At 38.9% G+C, this 21,378-nt stretch overlaps 1 protein-coding gene across 2 annotated transcripts in view; it reads left to right on the top strand.

Moving 5' to 3' along the window:
* The window catches only part of PPP3CA (protein phosphatase 3 catalytic subunit alpha), a 345,008-nt gene that overhangs the window by 274,597 nt on the left and 49,033 nt on the right, over nt 1–21,378 (top strand). For both annotated transcript variants that reach the window (XM_038399269.2, XM_038399270.2), the window contains exon 7: nt 19,033–19,110. In XM_038399269.2, the coding sequence (XP_038255197.1) occupies nt 19,033–19,110 (78 nt within the window). The remainder of the gene's footprint in view (nt 1–19,032; nt 19,111–21,378) is intronic.

Genomic DNA, 21,378 nt, shown 5'->3' with positions numbered 1-21,378 from the left:
TTAACTTCAGTACCTGGAAAGATAATGGAGCAAATAATTAAGCAATCAATTTGCAAACACCTAGAAGATAATAAGGTGATAAGTAACAGTCAGCATGGATTTGTCAAGAACAAATCATATCAAACTAACCTAATAGCCTTCTTTGACAGGGTAACAAGCCTTGTGGATGGGGGGAAGTGGTAGATGTGGTATATCTTGACTTTAATAAAGCTTTTGGTTCTCTCTCGCATAACCTTCTCATAAACAAACTAGGAAAGTACAACCTAGATGGAGGTACTATATGGTGGGTGCATAACTGGTTGGAAAACCATTCCCAGAAATAGTTATCAGTGGTGCACAGTCAACCTGGAAGGGCATATCGAGTAGGGTCCCGCAGGGATCAATTGTGGATCCAGTTCTGTTCAATAACTTCATTAGTGTTTTAGATAATGGCACAGAGAGTCCACTTATAAAGTTTGAAGACGATACCAAGCTGGAGGGATTGCATGTGCTCTGGAGGATAGGATTAAAGTTCAAAACGATCTGGACAAACCGGAGAAATGGTCTCATGTAAATAGGATGAAATTCAATAAGGACAAAGTCAAAGTACTCCATTTAGGAAGGTACAATCAGTTGTACACATACAAAATCAGTTGTACACATAGGAAATGATTGCCTAGGAAGGAGTACTGCAGAAAGTGATCTGGGAGTCATAGTAGACCACTATCTAAATATAAGTTAATAGTGTAACATTGTTGCAAAAGAAGCAAACATCATTCTAGGATGTATTAGCAGAAGTGTTGTAAGCAAGACATGAGAAGTAATTCTTCCGCTCTACTCTGCACTGAATAGGCCTCAACTGGAGTACAGTAACTCCTGACTTAAAGTCCTCTTGCTTAACGTTGTTTCGATCTTACGTCCCTGCTCAATTACAGAACATGCTCCATTTAAAGTTGTGCAGTGCTTCACTATAAGTCGTTTGGCTGCCTGCTTTGTCCACAGCTGGCAGCCCCCCTATCAGTTCCCCTATGCCCCCCCTCCAGCACCTCCCGCCCGCCGGCAGACTCTGCGGCAATCAGCTGGGTTGCGGCATTCAGGAGGGAGGAGCGAGGACTCGGCTTCTCCTTCCTTCCCTGCCTCCCGAATGCTGCAAACCAGCTGATAGACGTGGGCAGGAGGCAGGGGAGGGAGGGAGGAGGCTGCACACTGCATCCTCGCTCCTCCCCCCCTCCTGCCCCCTGACATGGTGCGCAGTCTCTCCCCTGCCTCCTGCCCGCGGCAATCAGCTGTCTTGCAGCATTCAGGAGGGAGGGGGAGCCTACGCGCCATGTCCTTATTCCTCTCCCATCCCTCCTGAATGCTGCAAGCCAGCTGATTGCCATGGGCAGGAGGAAGGGGGGAGGAGCGAGGATGCGGCTTGCGGAGTAAAGGGGGAGTGGGGGAAGAAGAGGCGGGTTAAGGGTGGAGGCTTGGAGGAAGGGGTGGATGGGCGGGCAGAGGGTTGAGCCCCCCGCCCCAGTGCTTGCAGAGTAGGGGAAGCTGCCTGTTCTGCTGCACAATGTGCTTCTCCTAACCTACAGCACCTTCAGCCTCCTTGCCTGCCTCATTGTCTCCAGTGCCAGTGGGCTGTGCCTCCTAACCCCCTATTTACATTCATTCTTATGGGGAAATTGCATTCACTTAACATCGTTTCACTTAGTCACATTTTTCAGGAACATAACTACAACGTTAAGTGAGGAGTTACTATATTGTGTCCAGTTTTGAGTGCCATATTTAAGGAAAGATGTGGACAAATTGGAGAAAGTCCAGAGAAGACCAACAAAAATTATTAAAGGTCTAGAAAATGTGACCTGTGAGGGAAGATTGAAAAAATTGGGTTTGTTTAGTCTGGAGAAGAGAAGACTGAGAGGGGAGATAAGTTTTCAAGTACATAAAATGTTCGTATAGGAGGAAGGAGAAAAATTGTTCTCCTTAACCTCTGAGGATAGGATAAGAAGCAATGGACTTAAATTGCAGCGAGGGAGGTTTAGGGTGGACATTTGGAAAAACTTCCTCTCAGGGTGATTAAGCACTGGAATAAATGGCCTAGGGAGGTTGTGGAATCTCCATCATTGGGGATTTTTAAGAGCAGGTTGGACAAACACCTGTCAGGGATGGTCTAGATAATACTTAGTCCTGCCATGAGTACAGGGACTGGATTAGATAACCTCTCTAGGTCCCTTCCATTTCTATGATACTGTGATTCTCTAGGAAAATATGTTGTTCCTGTTTCTTGAGAGTGACTCGTGTACTTAAATTGTCTTGAAGATGCCACTTGACTTTTGCATCTCTCAGCAAGTGGTACCAAGAGGTGCAGCAGATAAGTAGCATTAGGAAATTTTTAGAACAATTCAAACAATTTCTCATTCTGGTCCACACTGGCATTGCAAGTCAGCATTCCTTTAAAATGTGTGTCATTTACTGGATGGGGTAGAATTTAAATGATTTTTTTTCTCTCATCACTTTCATACAAAGCCACTAAGAGTGTGTGTGGCCTTAGCTGTGAAAATTGCCACTGAATCCTTGCCCAGCTTGTTTAATTGCCTTTGTGCCAGCAGTCTGGCAGAGAGTATTGGGAGCTCTGTTGCACTGTGTTTAATAAGCAGTGTCCCATCCCATGTAAAATATATCAAATGTTTCCTATTGCAAGTATATATGTGTGCAAGTTCAAATTCACTTTGTGAGTCTTGCCATGTAAGACTCGTTTATACTTAATGACTGTGGAAGAGTGCACAAAGGGGGTCTGGGCCTGGGCGAACAGAAGTCATTTAGAATTTGAGTAAATGCTCAGGGATTTCCTTCTCTTCTCCCCCTGCCCCAGTGTTTGACCTCTACCTCCTAATTATTTGGTAATTATTACTGTTTAATATTTGTATTCCAGTAATGCCTAGAGGCCATTAATGTGAGTATAGCTGCTCTTTTGTACTGGTCATTAATTTAAAAATTGCTTTCTCATTCATATGCTGCAAGGAACTTTAAGTTTAAAAATCAGTCAGAGAATTCTGAAATATTCCAGAGAGATTTGAGCAAATCAGTTTGAGTATTTTAATGTAAACTATCTAGCTGAAGTTGTTACCATGACACTAAGCTACCTGCGTTGTCTTTCGAGGTAAACATAACTGGGTAAATACCTGACAGATGGCAGAGCTAAGAAGGTCATTAATAACTTCTGTGGTTGTTCTACAATGAAGACAGCTTGTGTAACTTCCAGATAAAGCCATTTTAAAAGGCTACCTTGGTTGATTGTCATCTCTTCCTCTGTGCCCCCTGTAACTTGTAAGTGCAAATGTATCACAAAAGTAATTTATTCAGTAGAATAAACTTCAAAGTAAAATCCTGATATAATTAATACCTTTCAGTATCTGTGAGCCAGATTCTCTTGGCTGTTTAAGTTATGCCTGGCACATGACAAGGATGCAGGGGGGAAGATGGCTTTACTCCACCTTTTCACTCCCCTGGTTTTGAACTCTTCTCTAAATTATGCCTGGTTGCCAGAGGTTCCCATAAGCCATGACAGCCTCTGGATATTACTAGGGCATAAGAATGTATGATTAAACCCCATATGCTGGGTGTGAGAGTCTGAAAGAGTCTGACACAGGAGCTGCTACTGTTAAGTATTTTGGTGGTATCTAAAGGCTTGAACCAGGACTGAGGACCCATTGTGCTAGACAAAAACATAGAACAGAAGACGGTCCCTGACCAGAAGATGCTCATCCCCATAGTACATATGTTTGAATGAACAGAAACATTTGTAAGTCCAATATCATTTTACAATAGTTTATATTTAAACAATATTAAATGATAATGAATATTATCTAAACAGCTTAAATATCACAATATTTTAAATCAAAGCATTTATCATGCATAGATTCTGGTCTTCTCTCTGTCTTCTTCTATATTATATTTCTTCTTTTAGAATGGCTGATCCTTCCAATAGGCAAGTTAGGAAAGCCAGATGGGAGACATGTGAAACATGCATTTATTGCAGAATTTCTTAGGCTTTCCCAAACATTGGTGAAACAAAGTGCAGTTAATGAGAAGATTGTTTCCTTCTTAGTTAACGTAAACCGTGCTGGTTTCCCTGTCACAGTTGCATAAATAAAGGTGATGACCATAGTAATCCAAAATCTAACTTCTACTAAGATAAATTGTATAAAAGGATTTAACCTAACACAGGTTTTAAAGAAAGGAAAATCATAGTCATGTGATCCAAGAAGAGTAAATCCTTTCTAACATGTCACTAGCCTGTTCTGACTCACCAGGGAAACAGAACTCTTCCCTGATTCTACATGACACATGAGATGCAGTCAGAATGCTTGATCATGCTTGCTGGCTTTTCTCTTGACCAACTGGGTTTTATGTTCGGCTGATTAAATTTCAGGTTGGACTCTGCAAGGCAGGGTAAAGAGAAAAAGCATTTCTGAAATGGAGTAATATGTATCAGGCTGCAGTAGCAAAGGAAGGGGGTACTGCCTTCCCATAGACTTTATTTTATTAAAATGATTTCCTGCCTTCTTGTTCTCCTCATCCACATTGTCCTTCATTTTATTCCTGGATGGAGGAAAGAGTAGAAATGTTAAGAGATTTATAGGACCGGGTGCTACATTCTTTCCGGCGGGGGAGAGGGTAGGGAATACATTGTTGTTGGATGAGGAGTTGTACCTGAGTAAAAACTCTGGGATTTAGCTTGTGGAAATCTTTTTTTTAATTGCAATTTGTAGAGGTTATAATAGAGGCATTCTAAAAAAAATTTCAGCAAATTATTTTTGATGAAAAGCCATTTTTCAACCCAAAAAACAAAACAAAAAACAAAACATGTTCACAGGAAATTTTAAGAAAAGTTCTGTTTTCTTGGTGGGAAAGTGAAAAATTTTCACAGAAAATGTTTACCAAGCACAGAATTTTTTTTTTTTTTTACCAACAGTGTTTTTCAAAACCGATCTTTTTTTCTGTGCTGTGGATCTAAAGTTTCCAGCTCTATTCCTCCACATAGGGCCTTAGAATTTGTTTCTTCACATTGTAGTCTTAAAAATGTCAGCAATTATATTTTAAAAAATAACCTAGGTTAAAAGAATATTGAGGTTGCAAAGTGAAGCACTGAGAAGTTTAGGATATGCTAAAAATGAAGGTTGCACATGCGTTATGTTAGTCTTTAATTATATGATCACACACTTTCTTTTTCATAGGAGCCTGCCTCGTTCATTAGAAGACGGGTGGTGGTCAGAGACTGAATTAAGGTTGTGTAGTGAATGAAGCTGTTGTCCGAGCGAGCCCTGCCTCTTTTGTGGCAGAAAGTATAAGGTGTGTAGTAAATGAGGCGGGGGACTGCAGGGAAAGAAGGAATGGTCTTGTGGATTAGAGGTTGAATGTCACTCTGGAAAATTGGATTCTCTCCCTCTCTCTGCCATAGAGTATAGTAGGTAATGCTGGGTAACGGGGAAGTCACTTAAACAAAAATTTTCACAAGTGGCTACTGACTTCATTTTCTGAGAACCCAAGGTGAAACATCTGTGGCTTGATTTCCAGAAGTGTTGAACACGCACAACTGCAAGTGACATTAATGGGAGCTGTGAGTTGAGTATACTGTGGCAAATTGCTGGCACTACTATGATGGGTCTGGTGCTTTCTCTTCTTCAGGTGGGGGGGTTTCAGGGCACAGTTTCTTGCCCCTGAACTGGGGTATTAACTGCCCCACTCGTGTCCTAGAGGAGAGGAGTGGAGAGGGAGGGACCCGGGCCCACTCTCTACTCCAGGTCCCAGCCCAGGGGCCCTAGGGATAGCGGTAAACCACTAGAACTAGCAGTTCCTTCCCCGGGCTTCTTCCCTCTCCTGCCCTTCAGCTTGTGGGGCTTCCTGCCCTCCCTCTGCACAAACCAGGTGTCCCTTTACTTGGGGTCTTGGTCTTCTTAGCCCACTGCAGCACTTCTCCAAACTGTCCTCTGCTTTCCTCCAAACTGCTCTCTGCTCCAACACCAATCCACTTTGCTTCAACTCCCCCAAACTGCTCTTTTCTCTAGTGCCAGTCCACTCAGCTTCAACTCCTCCAGACTGCTCCTGCTCCAACACCAATCCACTCTGCTTCAACTCCTCCTCTTGTCTGATTGAAGCAGGTGGGTTTAATCATGTGACTGGCTTCAGGTGCTTTAATTGGCTTCAGGTGCTTTAATTTATAGCAAACTTTCTTCCCTCTACAGGGAATAAGGCTCCCTTCTAACACTCTCCTGCTGCCCTCTGGCCATGCTGTATCACAATACATAGTGCTATAAAAATACCAAGTACTCTGAAAAACTAGTCACTAGGTATCTGATACGCTTTAGATAATTATGATGGTCCCTTCTGTCCTTAGTCTGACCTCCAGCACACCACAGGTCATAGAAACCCACCCATCACTCCTGTAATAGTCCCATAACCTCTGGCTGAATTTCTGAAGTTTTCAAACATTGATTTAAAGACTTCAAGTTACAAATACTTCAAGTTACCATTTACTCTAATTGAAACGAGTAAGTGACCAGTGGCCGATGCTACAGAGAAGGACAACAACAAAAAAGCAACACAGGCTCTCTGCCTATCTAACCTGGGAGGACATTCCTTCCAAACCCCAAATATGGTGATCTGTTACACCCTGAGCATGTACGTGAGATCCACCAGTGCGACACCCGGGAAAGAATTCTCTGTAGTAACTCAGAGCTCTCCCCATGTAGTGTCCCATCTCTGGCCTTTGGAGATATTGCAAATAGCAGGCAAGTAGGAATCCCAAAAGTAGTGGGCATTTTCAACTGTTGGCTTTGATCATGCTGTATTTCAGTTCCCCATATGTAAAGTAGTAATAATTAATACCTCTTCACCTCAGAGGTGTGTTGTGATGATAAATGAATTTGTCTGTGATGCACTCAGATATTATGGTGATGAGCACCATAGAAAAGCCCAAGAGGAAATAATAATTCTATATTCACTACAGGGTTTGGATGTTTTTTGGTAAATAAAGTCTAGAGCCACATATTGATCGATGAGGATTAAAAGAAATATTGAATTTCTAACTGTGATGTACACCATACATCCTGTGCATTGAATGACAGAAAATCTGTGGAAAATAATATGTGATTCTGTAATTAAAGACTGTATCCTAATACATATGCTCATGGGGACAAATTATGGCAACCTCAAGTCTGGCATTTTCCTAACTTTTGAGTGCTTGACTTTGCAACATTAACTGCTTTCCAACATACTTGTATTTAATATCATGCAGTGTGTTCAGAAAGAGAAGAAAAATGGTCAGAGTTATTGTTAAGTTACCTGTTAACATGAAATTGAACTTCTGAGGATAACAAAATCTCTCTAGTTCACCTTTTGTGAGCATTAGAGAGAATGATTCTAACGGTATTCCTTTTAGAGATCATTGCTTAACTTGGGAAAATTTGCACAGTCAGTTAATCCTACAGAGTGAAAGAAAGGTTACAGTACTGAAAAATTAGGCCTCTTGAATTGCCAATGAGACAATTGTTAAGAGAGAAGGTTACAGAGCCTTATCTTCCATTGGTAATCAGTAACAAAGGTTACACTCAAGGGAAATTAATTTTCTCTCTCAGTCAAACAAAAAAAGTCAATTATACCTTAATAGCCATAGAGAGTAAAGCTCATAATAGCATGCTAAACAAAAAAAAAATCTTCGCTAAGTAGACACTGAATATGCATAAATTTATTCCTCTTGAAGTTGGTATAAATTGATTTTTAGAAGTCTATGGAAATTTCCATTGAATTTAAGAATACAGATGGGATCTTACTGAGTGGTACAGTATGTTCTAGGAAACAAGATTCCTCTTGACAGAGAAAAGGATATAGAATCTAAAATAGGATTTGTGGGAGGGAAACATACCTTTACACTTTCTGTTGTTGGGGACTAAACTTTTATACTCCTCAATTTACAACTGAAGACTCTGTTAACATGAAGACAGGATATGAGTAGCCCTGAAACCAATAGAAATCTAAACATTTAAGGGGGTGTGTGTGTGTGTGTGTGTGTGTGTGTGTGTGTGTGTGTGTGTGTGTGTGTGTACAAGTGCGTGCGTGTACACACACACACACACACACACAAATTGTTGCCAATTTGGTACTGGCGACTGAAGTCCCATATAGCACGTTATAGAGTTTTTCCACATATTGCTCCCCCAAGTGTGCCTTAACCGTGAGAAGATGACTCTAGAAGTGATGGAATGATTTCAAGGGTATGTCTATACTGCAGTTGGAACATCTAATGTCCAGCTCAAGTAGATGTGCTTGCACTAACTCTGATCAAGCTAGCGTTCTAAAATTAAAAGGGTAGCTCTGACGATACTTGCAGAGGGAGGGATTAGATGCCCAAGTGTGATCCCGTCCAAACCCATAGGTACGTATCCCTCCCACTGTTCATGCCACAACGACAACACTTCTATTTTTTGTGCTTTAACTCAATGAGAACTAATGCAGAGATACCTTCTTGAGCTGAAAGAAGAGGAGTACTTGTGGCCATCCGATGAAGTGAGCTGTAGCTCAGGAAAGCTTATGCTCAACTAAATTTCTTAGTCTCTAAGGTGCCACAAGTACTCCTTTTCTTTTTGCGAATACAGACTAACACGGCTGCTACTCTGAAACCTGTTCTTGAGCGGGAGATTGCATGTCACAGCTTCTGTATAGACCTGAGACAGAAAACAGTAGTGTTAATTCAGATAGTGGCTTCTGTGATGTGATCACTTATCTAATAGGTCTAATCACTTACTTCACCAAAGACAAAAAGGTATTTCCCCAGAAGGAACTGTGTACTGACTTCTCATAGACACAGAGAAAATGAGCCCTAAAACCGTTCACAACATGAGCCTTCCCATTAGTATTGAGGGACATTGAATTTGGTGGGAGTTTTGAGTTCACAAGGAGTGCAGGACTGGGCCTTAGCAATGTATACTATGCAAGGAGACAAGCTTCTCTCTCAAGAGGGAAAGCACTGTGAACAGTTTAACAATGTAGCAGCTCCACCACTCTGTAAGTTTTTGACCCTGTGGATACTGATGAGGAGCCATATGCAGCTAATGAAAGGCTAATATTTTAAATGAATTAGTTATAGCTTTTTAACTCCTCTGAATGTCATTGAAATGGAAGGAGGGACCCACCATGTTTATTTTGTCTTTTTATATTATATTTTTATTTTACTTTTTACTGTTTTCAGTACATCCTTTTTAATGCAATATTTAATACTAGGATGAAAGAAATACTATAAAAATAAAAAGGCAAGAAATTATAAACTGCACTGATAATGACCATATTCAACTGTCAGATTTTCCATTATAAACACCAATTTTCAGGGGTTAATGTCTAATTCATAAACAAAATGTATTCCCTCACCTCTGGTTTGAGTGGCAGCCAGTCAGCATTTATAGGGCAGTTCACTCTCCAAATCCTATTGGATTTCAGCAATTTAAGCTCCTTTATAAATGTACTCTTTTTAGACCTTTTTAAATACAAAACATGAGACTTGTTTCTGTGAGGGGAATGAAAGGCACAAGAGTTGTGTCTGAAGCAGGTAACGTACCAGTTCTGTTTGGGCAGTAGATCCGAGGAATGTTCAGCTCAGAAGTTGCTCATCATCAAGGTAGCTGAAGATTCCTGGCAGATCCATCAGCTCCTCTGTACTAAATTAGAAACTGGTATCAGTGTTTCCCTTGGGGAGACCTGAAAGGAGACGATGAGTAAGTTTTCACCAGTATGATTTTTCACTCTGTCTCCTATACGCAAAATCATGGGAGACTGATCATGCATTGCTGTGAAACCTGAGAGAACTCAAAAAGCCCTTATGAAGATTAAATATTGACTAGGAGGGGCATGATGAATTTTTGAAATTATGGTGTTGAACACATCTGAATCCTGTTCACCCATTCACATCACAGTGCCCTTAATACTTTGAATGTAGGGACCTTCACCTCACAACCAACCCTGTGAAGTAGGTAAATGGTAAATATGCTTATAATAGAGATGAAAGAAATGTGAAACTCAGCTAGATTAATTGACTTGTCTAAGGTCATGTAGCAAGTCACTGCCAGAACCAGGATTAAAATACTAGTGGTATTACTGCTAGTGTTTGCTTAATCCAGCAAACCAAAGGTTTGGAAACTGTGGTCCCTGAATAATTAGCTGTATGTGGATAAATGGCTAGCCATATTGTGCTGGTTCTTGTCTTTGTTTCCAGCTGCTAAATTGCAAAAGACAAAAGACAATAAAAAAAAATTAGTGCTTCCCATTATATTACTTTTGTTTAGAGAAAAAAATGCTGTAGTTGCCATGGGCTCTTTTGTTGTTGTAAATGGAAGCTGAAGAGATCCATAAAATCACAATGGAAGGCGATGTCCCATGAGTCAATCTCTTTCATAGCCCATACTATGAAAAGTTTTGAGAACCCTGGCACTAGACCACAGGAGATAATTATATTTACATATAATATTTAATAGGAATGCTGTAAAGCCTAAATAAATAATGTTTATTAATTGCTGTATGACTGCAAAATATTTTTTTAAGCCAGTCATTGTCAAAGGTGGGAGGAGAACTCTGGCGTTCCAGGCTCCCAGTTGTGTGCTGATTTCTTAGTCATGTGTCCTCTAGAGCATTGCTGCCTCTTCCTCAAAAATGTGTACTTTATGACTACATTATTTTGAGTAACCTTGGTAAAACCATGGCAATGTTATGGGAAAAAGTACCTTGAACTTTACCCCTGCATAATTAACAAAAACAAAAATTTTGAATTAATATTTCACCCAGCTGTGCTGTTAGCCAGCTGCTTCCTGCCCCAACTTACTGCAGAGTACTCTGCTCTTACCAGAACCCTCAATAATGACCTGCTCCTGCAATGTGATGCACATGGGTGAACCCCGATATCCGTGTAGAGGCCCAGTGGGCTGAGTGATTTCAGTTTGGTTCCCCATGAGCATATCACATTGCAGGATTGGAATCAAACAGATTAGAATGCCCTTCTTTGACCCTATCCTTCCCATCACCTCATGATTACTTTTCTAAGTATTTGTGTTCTTCATCCTGCTATGGCAATAAGGGTTAGTGAGAACTAAGAGTGAGAAATACTGTGGAAAGTGGAATTGGTATGGAGGCCTAATGTTCACTTTTTAGTAGTGCTCACTCTATTTGGTTTGTTTTTCCAACAGTTAAGGTGAAGGGTTTCTTTAGCTTTTCTAAAAAATATTTCAAGTTTATTCTGTAAAGTTAGTCTCCCTTATTTTTATTTGTTACTGTCCATAATTGCCATAATGAAAAGGTCATTTTATGATAAATAATGATGCCATAAAAGTGCCCTTTTTAAGCCTTTATTTCTGGAATGACTGGTTGTTTTATGCAGTTCATGCAGTGGTAAATATGTATGTTTGTATACTGACATTTAAGACAGTAAGGGTATGTCTTCGCTACCTGCCGGATCGGCTGGCAACGATAGATCCAGTGGGGATCGATTTATTGCGTCTAGTCTAGTCGCAATAAATTGACCCCCGAGCGCTCTCCCGTCGATTCCTGTACTCCAGCGCCGCGAGAGGCTCAGGCAGAGTCTACGGGGGAGCGGCAGCCGTCGACTCACTGCGGTGGAGACACCACGGTAAGTCGATCTAAGTATGTCGACTTCAGCTACGTTATTCACATAGCTGAAGTTGCGTAACTTAGATTGATCCCCACCCCCCAGTGTAGACTAGGGCTAAGAAGCAAAGATGTGCTGAAAATCACTTCTCTTTTTTAGGTTAAAAGGTCTTATTTATTCAAATAATAGTGAAGAACACATTACAGACTAAATTACAATGCAATAAATACAGGCTACAGACTGGATATTTAAGCTATTGACTAGAGATGGGTAAATAACAGATTTTTCAGTAAGCTGGCAATTCCACATAAATAAATAAAGTGTTCTGGTCAAACCAAAAATGAAATTTCTGACAAATTGAAATATGAAGAACATTTTGTTGTGGGTTGAATGAAGCATTTTCTTTGGATTGCTAGCATATTGTTATGTGTTTAACCATTTTAAAAATAAAAGGAAAGTTCAAGTCAAAGTTGTGTTGAATCAAAAATAGGAATGTTTAGTTAGAAAGATGTCAAAATGAAACCTTTTGCTGTTTTTCGCATTTTTAACTTTTTTTTTCTATCTAAAACAATTTGGCAAAATCAATCTGAATTCACAGAACATTTTGGTGTTGCTGTATCTGTGTTTTTTCCAACAAAATATTTTGGTTGAAAAAGTTTGCCAAGCATTGCTATTGATTATTTGACAGTTGATACTCTGATGCTCCAGGAACTCGCTCCACAATCCTATATGTACTGTTGCATGCTGTACTTTATAGACCCCAAATATTGCTATCTTTAGCTATATTTCACCAGAATTTCAGGTGGGAGCAGAGTGTTGTACCACTGGGGTCCAGTATGAGTAGTTGCTGTTCCAAATGATGACCGCATGACCAGAAGGCACAAAGCAGTCATCTCTTGGTTATTATGACATCCGTCAGCGAAGATGTTGGTGTCAGGTTCCTTTTTGAATGTGGTGGTGTGATTTGTGTTGGAAGCTTAGGTAGGCCTCTAATTTAACTCACAATTTTTTCACACTAGTTCCTTTGCATATTCATTGGGTGCAGAAGGATTTGAGGGTTCTTCACCTGAACTTCCCAATATTGATTCTAAGCTAAGAATAAAAAGCAGGTTCAGTTCTCAGTGTGAGAAGCTCATAGAAGAGAGCAAAAGAGAAAATTGCACAGTCCAGTGTCCAGTACAAACTCCCAGATCAAGTTAGGCCATGGAATATAAATATGTGTACTGAAAACTGAAACAAAACTGTTAAAAGAATCAGGTTTCAGAGTAGCAGCCGTGTTAGTCTGTATTCGCAAAAAGAAAAGGAGTACTTGTGGCACCTTAGAGACTAACAAATTTATTAGAGCATAAGCTTTCGTGAGCTACAGCTCACGAAAATGCATCCGATGAAGTGAGCTGTAGCTCACGAAAGCTTATGCTCTAATAAATTTGTTAGTCTCTAAGGTGCCACAAGTACTCCTTTTCTTTTTGTTAAAAGAATGTATGTAATCTTAATATGACTCTCCTTAATCCAAATAATGTATTAACAAAATTCAGTAATTGTACTAATTGAGACCAAGTGACACTGAAATTTTTAAAATGACCTTTACCCACCTTTTGTGAAGGGATTCAAGATCCTCTGTTGACCGGTTTTATACAAGTGCAAAGTATTATTATTTTTGACAGTCCTATCTGCGTGGATCAAATTGTGTATCCAGTCTGGAGAGAAAAAAGAAAAAAGATTCTAGAACTAAACTAAGACTTAGCAAGAGTAAATGTTTAAGTCCTCTTTTCTTATCTAATTTAGATGTCTTTTAATAAAATTAAGGTACCCAAAATAACATTTTAATATATTTTAAGATTTATTTCATTGACCCTTGTTTAAAAAACAACCACCTAGAATGCATCCCTTTTGTTTCATGTTTTAATAGCAAAAGAGATGGTGTCAATCAGCATGTTATCTTATTAAAGTCCAATAACTGTTTCTATAATATTACATATGCAATCACATTTGTGAAAATCAGTATTCATTACCATATACTATCCTCTGAATTTCTCTTTCTCCCATTCTCACGCTAGTGTGGCTTGGAACATATTTTTATTGTGGAGTTTAGAAAGGAAAATGTTGCTATCAGCTATGACACGTTTTGCTTACAGTCCAAAGCAAAGTCAATCACTTTTAGAGCATTTAAATTATGTAAAGAGCTTTATATTGAAAAGTATATGATTTGTTCTTCCAAGTGGCAGCTTTGTCCAGCTGGTGAGTTTACATCACTGAGATGACTAGACATATTCTGGTAGAGTTATAATTACAAGAGAGCTATGTAGGTAATCAGACCTCATTGGGTTTTCTAGATATTTTTATAGAATAATAATAATATGAAAAGACAATGAAAGTCTACTATATATTACAGCATATTAAATTCCCTGCAATCTAATGAGTTTGTCATTGTATTGTTGTTAGAAATGTAAAGACAGTAGAATTGTTTGTTGGATGCAAAACCTGGAATGAATTTCTGTCCATGGTTAGTCATAATATTTAAAGCCAAAAGGGCCACCAGATTTAAGTCTGTGAAATACAGAAATATTTCTTTCTTTTTTCCTCTCAAAAGTAGGCCTGGTGGAATCTTAATCTCTCCCCAGACCAAAACAGATTTATCATAGACATGTGTAACTTTCCTATTCAGATATATTCATCAGTGAGGATATAGAAAGCCCATATCAGCTATATGTTGTTTGTTCCAAAAAGTTGGTATTCCACATATATAGAGATTCTAATGTAATACGTTAACTTTTTTAGCATCTGATTTGGGGGGCTGTTCATGGAGTAACATACTGCTAAAAAAATGAGGGTGGCAGAATTGGGTCTGTTGTGATTCCATACAGAAGCCTGTGAACTATAATGGCTTAGGGCCAGATTTTTAAAGGTATTTAGGGACCTAAAGATACAGATAGCACTTTTGAAAATGGCACCTAGGTGTCTAACTCCCAATCAATGGCACCTAGAGGCCTAAATATCTTTAAAATCTGGCTGGTAGGTCTTAATCAACCACACCTGATATTTTACTTTTAACACCTTGAGTGAAAGCTAGTGTGTTTGACTGTAACAGCCAGGTTACAGATTTTAATTCCATTTATTGAGTGCTCTTTTTTTTCCCTCTCTAATTGGAGATTGTAATTGTAATCCAAGTACAAAGTAGCACCCAGTTAAAGATCCAGTACTTTAGTCCTTATTCAAGCAAATCTCCAAGTGACTGCATGGAAATTTGACTAAATAACAGTTGCAGGATTTGGCTTTAAATTGCCATCTAGAATGTTTGTGTGACTTTACTGACCCAAGTTCATATATTTTGAGAATTATTCTTAGCATTACTAAACTATTTTCAGATGAAATGTTGTATGTGCATTGTACTTAATTAATACTTACATTTATAAAACCAGACGCTCTCACCGGTAGTCAGATGAAAGTTATAAAAATTTGTGGGACTACTGGCAGATTGAAGTACTAATCCATGTGAGTAAGTGTGGCAGAATCTGGTCCCTTGTATTTTACATTTTTCAAGTGCAATACAAATATTAAGCTGTTCCCTAAACAACAAACTCAGCTGTTAGCAAGTGTATAATACAAAGCAAAGGATCTCACACACATATTTCCAGTTTGTTAAAAATTGTGAACTGTTACAAATATAGTTGAGTGAAACTGACATTTTTCACAAAATGTCTCTCACACAAAATTCTGAGCCATTTGCATCTCTGAAATGTCACTTCTCCATTAAATTTTGTGAAATGGCTAATTCCTCATCCAGAGGTGGTAAATGTCGTACAAAAAGGTATATGTTTATTTAAAGACTCTTAGAATCTTTTGTGATTGATTGTTTGAAAATAGGATTGCTAGCATGCTTTAAACAGCAATTCCTCCAAAATTGCTGTTAAAGCCGCTGATTTATCTCGTACTTCACTTCTCCGCATATACTTAACTGGACTATATGGAAGAGCTGAGAGAGAATGTTACCCATAGTGCCACTCTATGAATTTTCAGATGAAGTGCTAACAGCACCTTCGGAGGAGGAGTAATTTATTTAAACTTACTCTTCTTTGTATATTTGGATTCCTAGATATCTGCCTGCTTGCCATGTTTAACAATTTAGATCATTTGGATTTTCTATAATAATTCAAGTTGACAGCACAGTGTGATCTTTATGAAGTGCCAGTTTCATGTAATCATAGAAATTTGGAAAGACTAGGTATAAATATAATTAGAAAATGAAAATGAACCTCATTTATTTGTTACAATTGCACCAGCAGAAAAACATGTACTTTTATTAACCCAGCTCCTTTAATTATTAAAACATATCCAGTTAAAGTGTAAGCCATAGTTACTGGCACTTTTTTTGTATTTAAAATTAAAGTGTCAAATTAGAGTTTAAGACAAGTTCTGGCTTAACAGCCCTTAAATCCAATGTAGTCTCGTTTTCCTTATAATTAGTACAGCACAAGACAGGATTGGTACAAGCATCTTCTCACTACCCTGCCAATTTGTCTCGCTCCTGATTTTGGAGACAATCGCTTGCTGAGAATAAATTGGTCTCTGCCTGAAATGCTCATTGAGGATGCCAACATGTGCAAATGGTTTTCATTGGACCACTCAGTACCAGAAACTACAGTAGGGCTGTTGGAGTCGTTTCCATTGGGCCACTAAGCAGTGCTTTCTGCTGTTGCTGACCTTTGTTGTGTTTGTGCTGATCACATACAAATGAAAGTGCCTAATTCTGCAACAGTCTCTGCAAGGACTGACTCTTCTGCCTTTAAGGAGTTCCACTGAGGTCAATGGAGCACAGGGTTCTGCCCACATGGATCAAGTTGCAGAATTAAGGCTTATCTCTCTTGACAAATCTCCTGAACAACTTAGTTTCTCTATTTCTGACTTTTAGAATATTCAGGTAAATTTCTTGCCCCAGAGTATGTTCCAAATATTAGCCTGTATGTGTCAGACTGACCCTTGGCATTAAAGGGTTGGTTGGTTTATTGATTTTTCAATCATAATTTTGTACCTATAACAATGAGTATCATTTTTAGCAAGTTTATAGTAATGTAGTTTTAAAATTGTTTTCCCACGTACGGTATTAGTTCATTAGCTGGGATGCAGGACCAATAGGGTTGTAGTGGGGCCCATATGTAACATTGTGTCAGAGCAAAAGACATGGCCTGCCTGCCCTGAGAAAAGATAATGAAGCCAAACCAATTAAGTCCAAGATCGCCTTGCTTACCTGGGTGGGAAATCAGTCTGTTAGGGGAAGTAGACTGCCAGACTGTAAACGAGCAGACTGAGAGGAGAACCAGAGATTCTATAATCTGCACCTGAATGAAGAGTCTATTCAGGGTCCCTTATAGGTTTTATATGGGACGGTAAAAGGCCTGGTCTACACTTAAAATTTAGGATGGCATAGGTACAGCACCCAAAAAATTCAAAAAATCCACACCTCTGAGCAGCATAACTAGTGTAGATGCAGCTAGGTTGAAGGAAAAATGCTTCCTTTGACCTAGCTACAATTGCTCGGGAAAGTTGTTTTCCTACAGAGATGGGTAAACCCTTTCCATTGTGTAGGCTGTGACTACACTATCAGGTTATAGCTACAGCACCATAATTATGCCAATATAATCTCCTATTGTAGACATAGCCCAAGTTGTCAGATTTGCAATTTCTTTAGTTCTGATCCACTGTGTTCTGACTCTCAAATTTCCTATGCCAAGGAAATAATCTCGTTTCGCTGATGGTGTGGTTGGGGATGAGGGGGTAGGTGATTTGCTGCTAGAGGGCCTCCTATTCTTCCATACTGAGGCTGTGATGTCATTGGGGAAGGTTTCTTGCTTTTTGCCATGAAAGCTATAGAGAATACAATCATCTAAAACTGGAGAAGACTGATAGCTGTGGCGAGTCACCAGTGAAATGGTGACATTTCACTCACCAGTGAAATCAGAAAATGGGGCAAGGGAATTCCAACCTGTTGAAAGTCAAAACTGTTTACTTAAGAGAAATTGTGTATGGACAGTATATAATGTATATGTTAGGGCTATCTTGATCTGTAAAAAAGTATAGAGGATAATGAATCTCAATTCTATATGCTGACCTTAAAGGGACCATTTTAAATTCATTTTAATTCATAAACTAATTCACAGATGTCCTTGCAAATTCCCTTTAAAATTCAAAGAGTTAAGTTCTGGAAGTTTGAGGAGCATACACTGTATTCTTCATACATAAATTGCTATGTCCATCTTACAGACTTCTGCTGGCACAGCTGTCAGTCAGGGCATAAAGAAGTGTAATCCCTGACTGATATAGGCTCATTTATACCAGTGAAAATGTGCTCTTCACAGGAATCGGGTTTTTTTTCCTTTGGGGTGGTGGAATAAGCTAGACTGGCAAGTTCTGCTGATATAGTCTGCAGCCACACTAAGAGCTGGCAGAAGTCTTGTGAAGCCATAGCCTCAGCCTTCACAATGGAATTCTGACCAGTCTTCCGTAATACAGGACTGTATCCCAGGTTTCTATATTTAGATATAATAGGGTTTGAATTTAAAAAATGTCATGGTAAAAGTTAGCTTTTTAAATCTTGTAAACATGTTCAGTCTATGTACTTCTATTGTGTCTGTGCTTTTAATAAAACCCTCAGTGCCTCTACAAATGAAGTAGCTGCTATAACTTGTTTTCAGAGGACTGATAATTTTATATATAAAGAAATATAGAGCTGAGTCCTCTTTCATCTTCTAAGGCAACATTATCAATGGGAAGTGAAAAATATAATTATAGTAAAACTCATTGTTTTGTTTTAATGACTGTGTTTTCACCAATGCAATAGAAAACACCCAGCTCAGTAGAGAGGTCATGTGAAATACGTTTGACTAACACATTTTTAGAATTCAATTTTGAAGATACCAAGAGGACAAATAATTGAAGTCTTGTTTAATGGTGAGATGAAACCTAGAAACAATTTCAATTTGGGTATAGGTTCACTTTCTTCCTTCTGCCTCTATATCTCCTTTGTACACCACCACCATACATGCTTTCCCTAACCAACCAATATATACTGTACTTTGTGGGCAAGTTTTCTGGTGCAGCCCATCCTTGTGTTTCATTTATTCTCCTCTGGGCGCTTTGAAGCTCAGAATATAAAGTAAATTATTTTCTTTCTGACAGGTAGCTGTTACTATGTAATGAACTGCAGCTTTTCTATGCTTTGCCTCCACCCAATTATGTAAAAAGTACAGCTTCTGGTACTGTTTCCAATGTGAAACTGAAAAAAACCTGTCTTCAGAGCAGAAGTTAATTCCATGAATGATGCATGTTTGATCACGCTTGATCAAATACGGTATTTCTGAATGTCAGATGAATGCACTGCTTCTGATAATTCCATAACAGGAGCTTTTCTTTTCCTCCAACAGTTACCCGGCTGTATGTGAATTCCTCCAGCACAATAACTTGTTATCTATACTCAGAGCCCACGAAGCTCAAGATGCTGGGTAAGTGTGTGGAGCAGGAGGGGGACTCTTGCTTAATAAATAAACATTATTCATACCCATTGGCTTTTGTAGGAAAGAGTTTCCCTGAATCAGTAAGTAAAATAATCCATTTTAGCAGTCTTCCAAATTAAAATGGTAAATTCCCTCAATTATTTTATATTTTTAGTGTTGTTATTTAGCACTTATAGGCCTTTTAAAATATAAGCTATTTTAACACAAGATGAAAGCCAGAATGTGCACATCTCAGATATGTTTTCCATAATGACTATTTCATTATGGTTTTGTAAGATTGTTGCTTTCCTGCAGTAATTTGTTGAAAAGCAGCTGTACTTCACCAGTAGTAGTGAAGTGTAGAAGGTGATCAACTGCATATCAAGAAGACAAAGGACAACTGTGTGAAACATGACTTTGGAAATTTATTTTTAAGTGTCAGGAACCACAATATTTTATTAGTGGTACAAAAACAAACACTAGGATTACAGTGTCTGATCTTTTATGCAACCATAGCTGAATTACAAGACAGACACATTTGATCTTATTTCAGAAAGTGGAACATGAGACTTCAAATAGGGGATGTCTCTTTAAAATAAGGGAAGAGGGGTCACTCTACCAGGAAGAGAGAAAAATATGTAGCAGTTGCCGGCAATTGTAAATCGTCTGCAGCAGTGCTGGCACTTTCTGATCAGTCTTACTCTGCAGCTGTGTGCTTCCGGGGTTTTCTGCAAAGGCTATTGCAACAAAGCCCCCTATGTGTACAAAAATATCTGCAGACTTAGGGGTGATGTTCTTTAATTAAAGTCCTGGAAAAAAAAAATCTCACTGTTGCTGCTAATTCCCTAAACCACCTCCTCTGACCTGCCTGAAAACAGTTCAAACATAGCTGGCCTTGTATACCTTTCTTCTGAGTCATGACTAAAGGAAAAAAAACCCTGAGGCCTCATCTGTCACTAAAAACTACTACCTTATACTGTCACAGACCCCTAAACATCACGGTGGACAAAGAGATGTGTCATGACATTGGGACACACTATGGCCTGGAAGTCCAGGCTGACAGAGAAGCTTCAGACTCCAGCATGGGTTTCTTAAAACTTCAGTGTGCACCTATCACCATGTCACTGTAGGTCACAACTGAGAATACCAAATTCAGGACAAACTGCTGAGAAATAGCTCCAACACACCCCAAAACTGATGGTTATTCTCCCATAAGATTTACCAAACCAGCAACAAAAGTAAACTTCTGATTCACCACACTAGCTAACAAGAAGTCGGAAAAGCAGTCTCCTTAGGCATTCCAGTCCTGGATTCAACACCCAGAAACTAGACTTAGATGAGTGGTTCTTTAAAACCAATTTCATCAAACAAAAGGGTTCTTCTGATCCCAAAGGACAAGCCACATACCCAGGTCAATAGATAACTCAGATCTTACCAAATAACCGGGTTGTTGCTAATCCTTTAGTATCTAAAATCTAAAGGTTTATTTATAAAAAGAAAGGTGAAAGTTAAAATTGGTTGAAGGAATCAAATGATTACAATAAATGGAAAGTTCTCGGATCAGGCTTGTAGCAGTGATGGAATAAACTGCTGGCTTGTTAAGTCTCTGATGCTTCCAAACCATTAGAAGGTCCTCAGTCCCTTCGTTAGAATGCTCCCATGAGTATAAGTTCATAGTCCAGAGATTTGAGCAAGAAAGAGACAAAATGGCGATGTTTCCAGGGCCTTTTATAGCTTCTCTCCAGTGAAGGAAAACCCATTGTTCTCACTGTGTAAAATTACAGGTGACAAGATGGTGTTTGGAGTCACATGGGCAAGTCATATGTCCACGCATGATTTCACTTAGTCATAGCAGGAAAGTCCATTAAGTGTAGATGGGCGTCTTCCATTGTGAGTTAAGTGTTCTTTAATGTGCCATTCAACTTGAATAGGTCCTTCACAATGTGCTGGCTTGTGAGTGCTACCCAGAAGCAAATATTTGAAATACAGGTATAGAGCCAATACTCATAACTTCAGATACAAAAATGATACATGCATACAAATAGCATAATCATAACCAGCAAATCATATCCTTTCTATAGACACCTTACTTGATGCACTTTGTACAAGATTTGTTGCACTTATATAACAGTGTTAGCAACTATGATCTATTCTACATGATCATATTTTATCAGATAAAATCACTGCACCCTAAGAGGAAATGGTGTCATTTTGATTAGGAAAAGAATATATTTTATATAAGAATATATATATTATAAGAATATATAAAAGAATATA

Source organism: Dermochelys coriacea, chromosome 4, assembly GCF_009764565.3.
Source record: "Dermochelys coriacea isolate rDerCor1 chromosome 4, rDerCor1.pri.v4, whole genome shotgun sequence".
NCBI lineage: Eukaryota > Metazoa > Chordata > Testudines > Dermochelyidae > Dermochelys > Dermochelys coriacea.
This window is presented reverse-complemented; position numbering and strand designations above follow the sequence as displayed.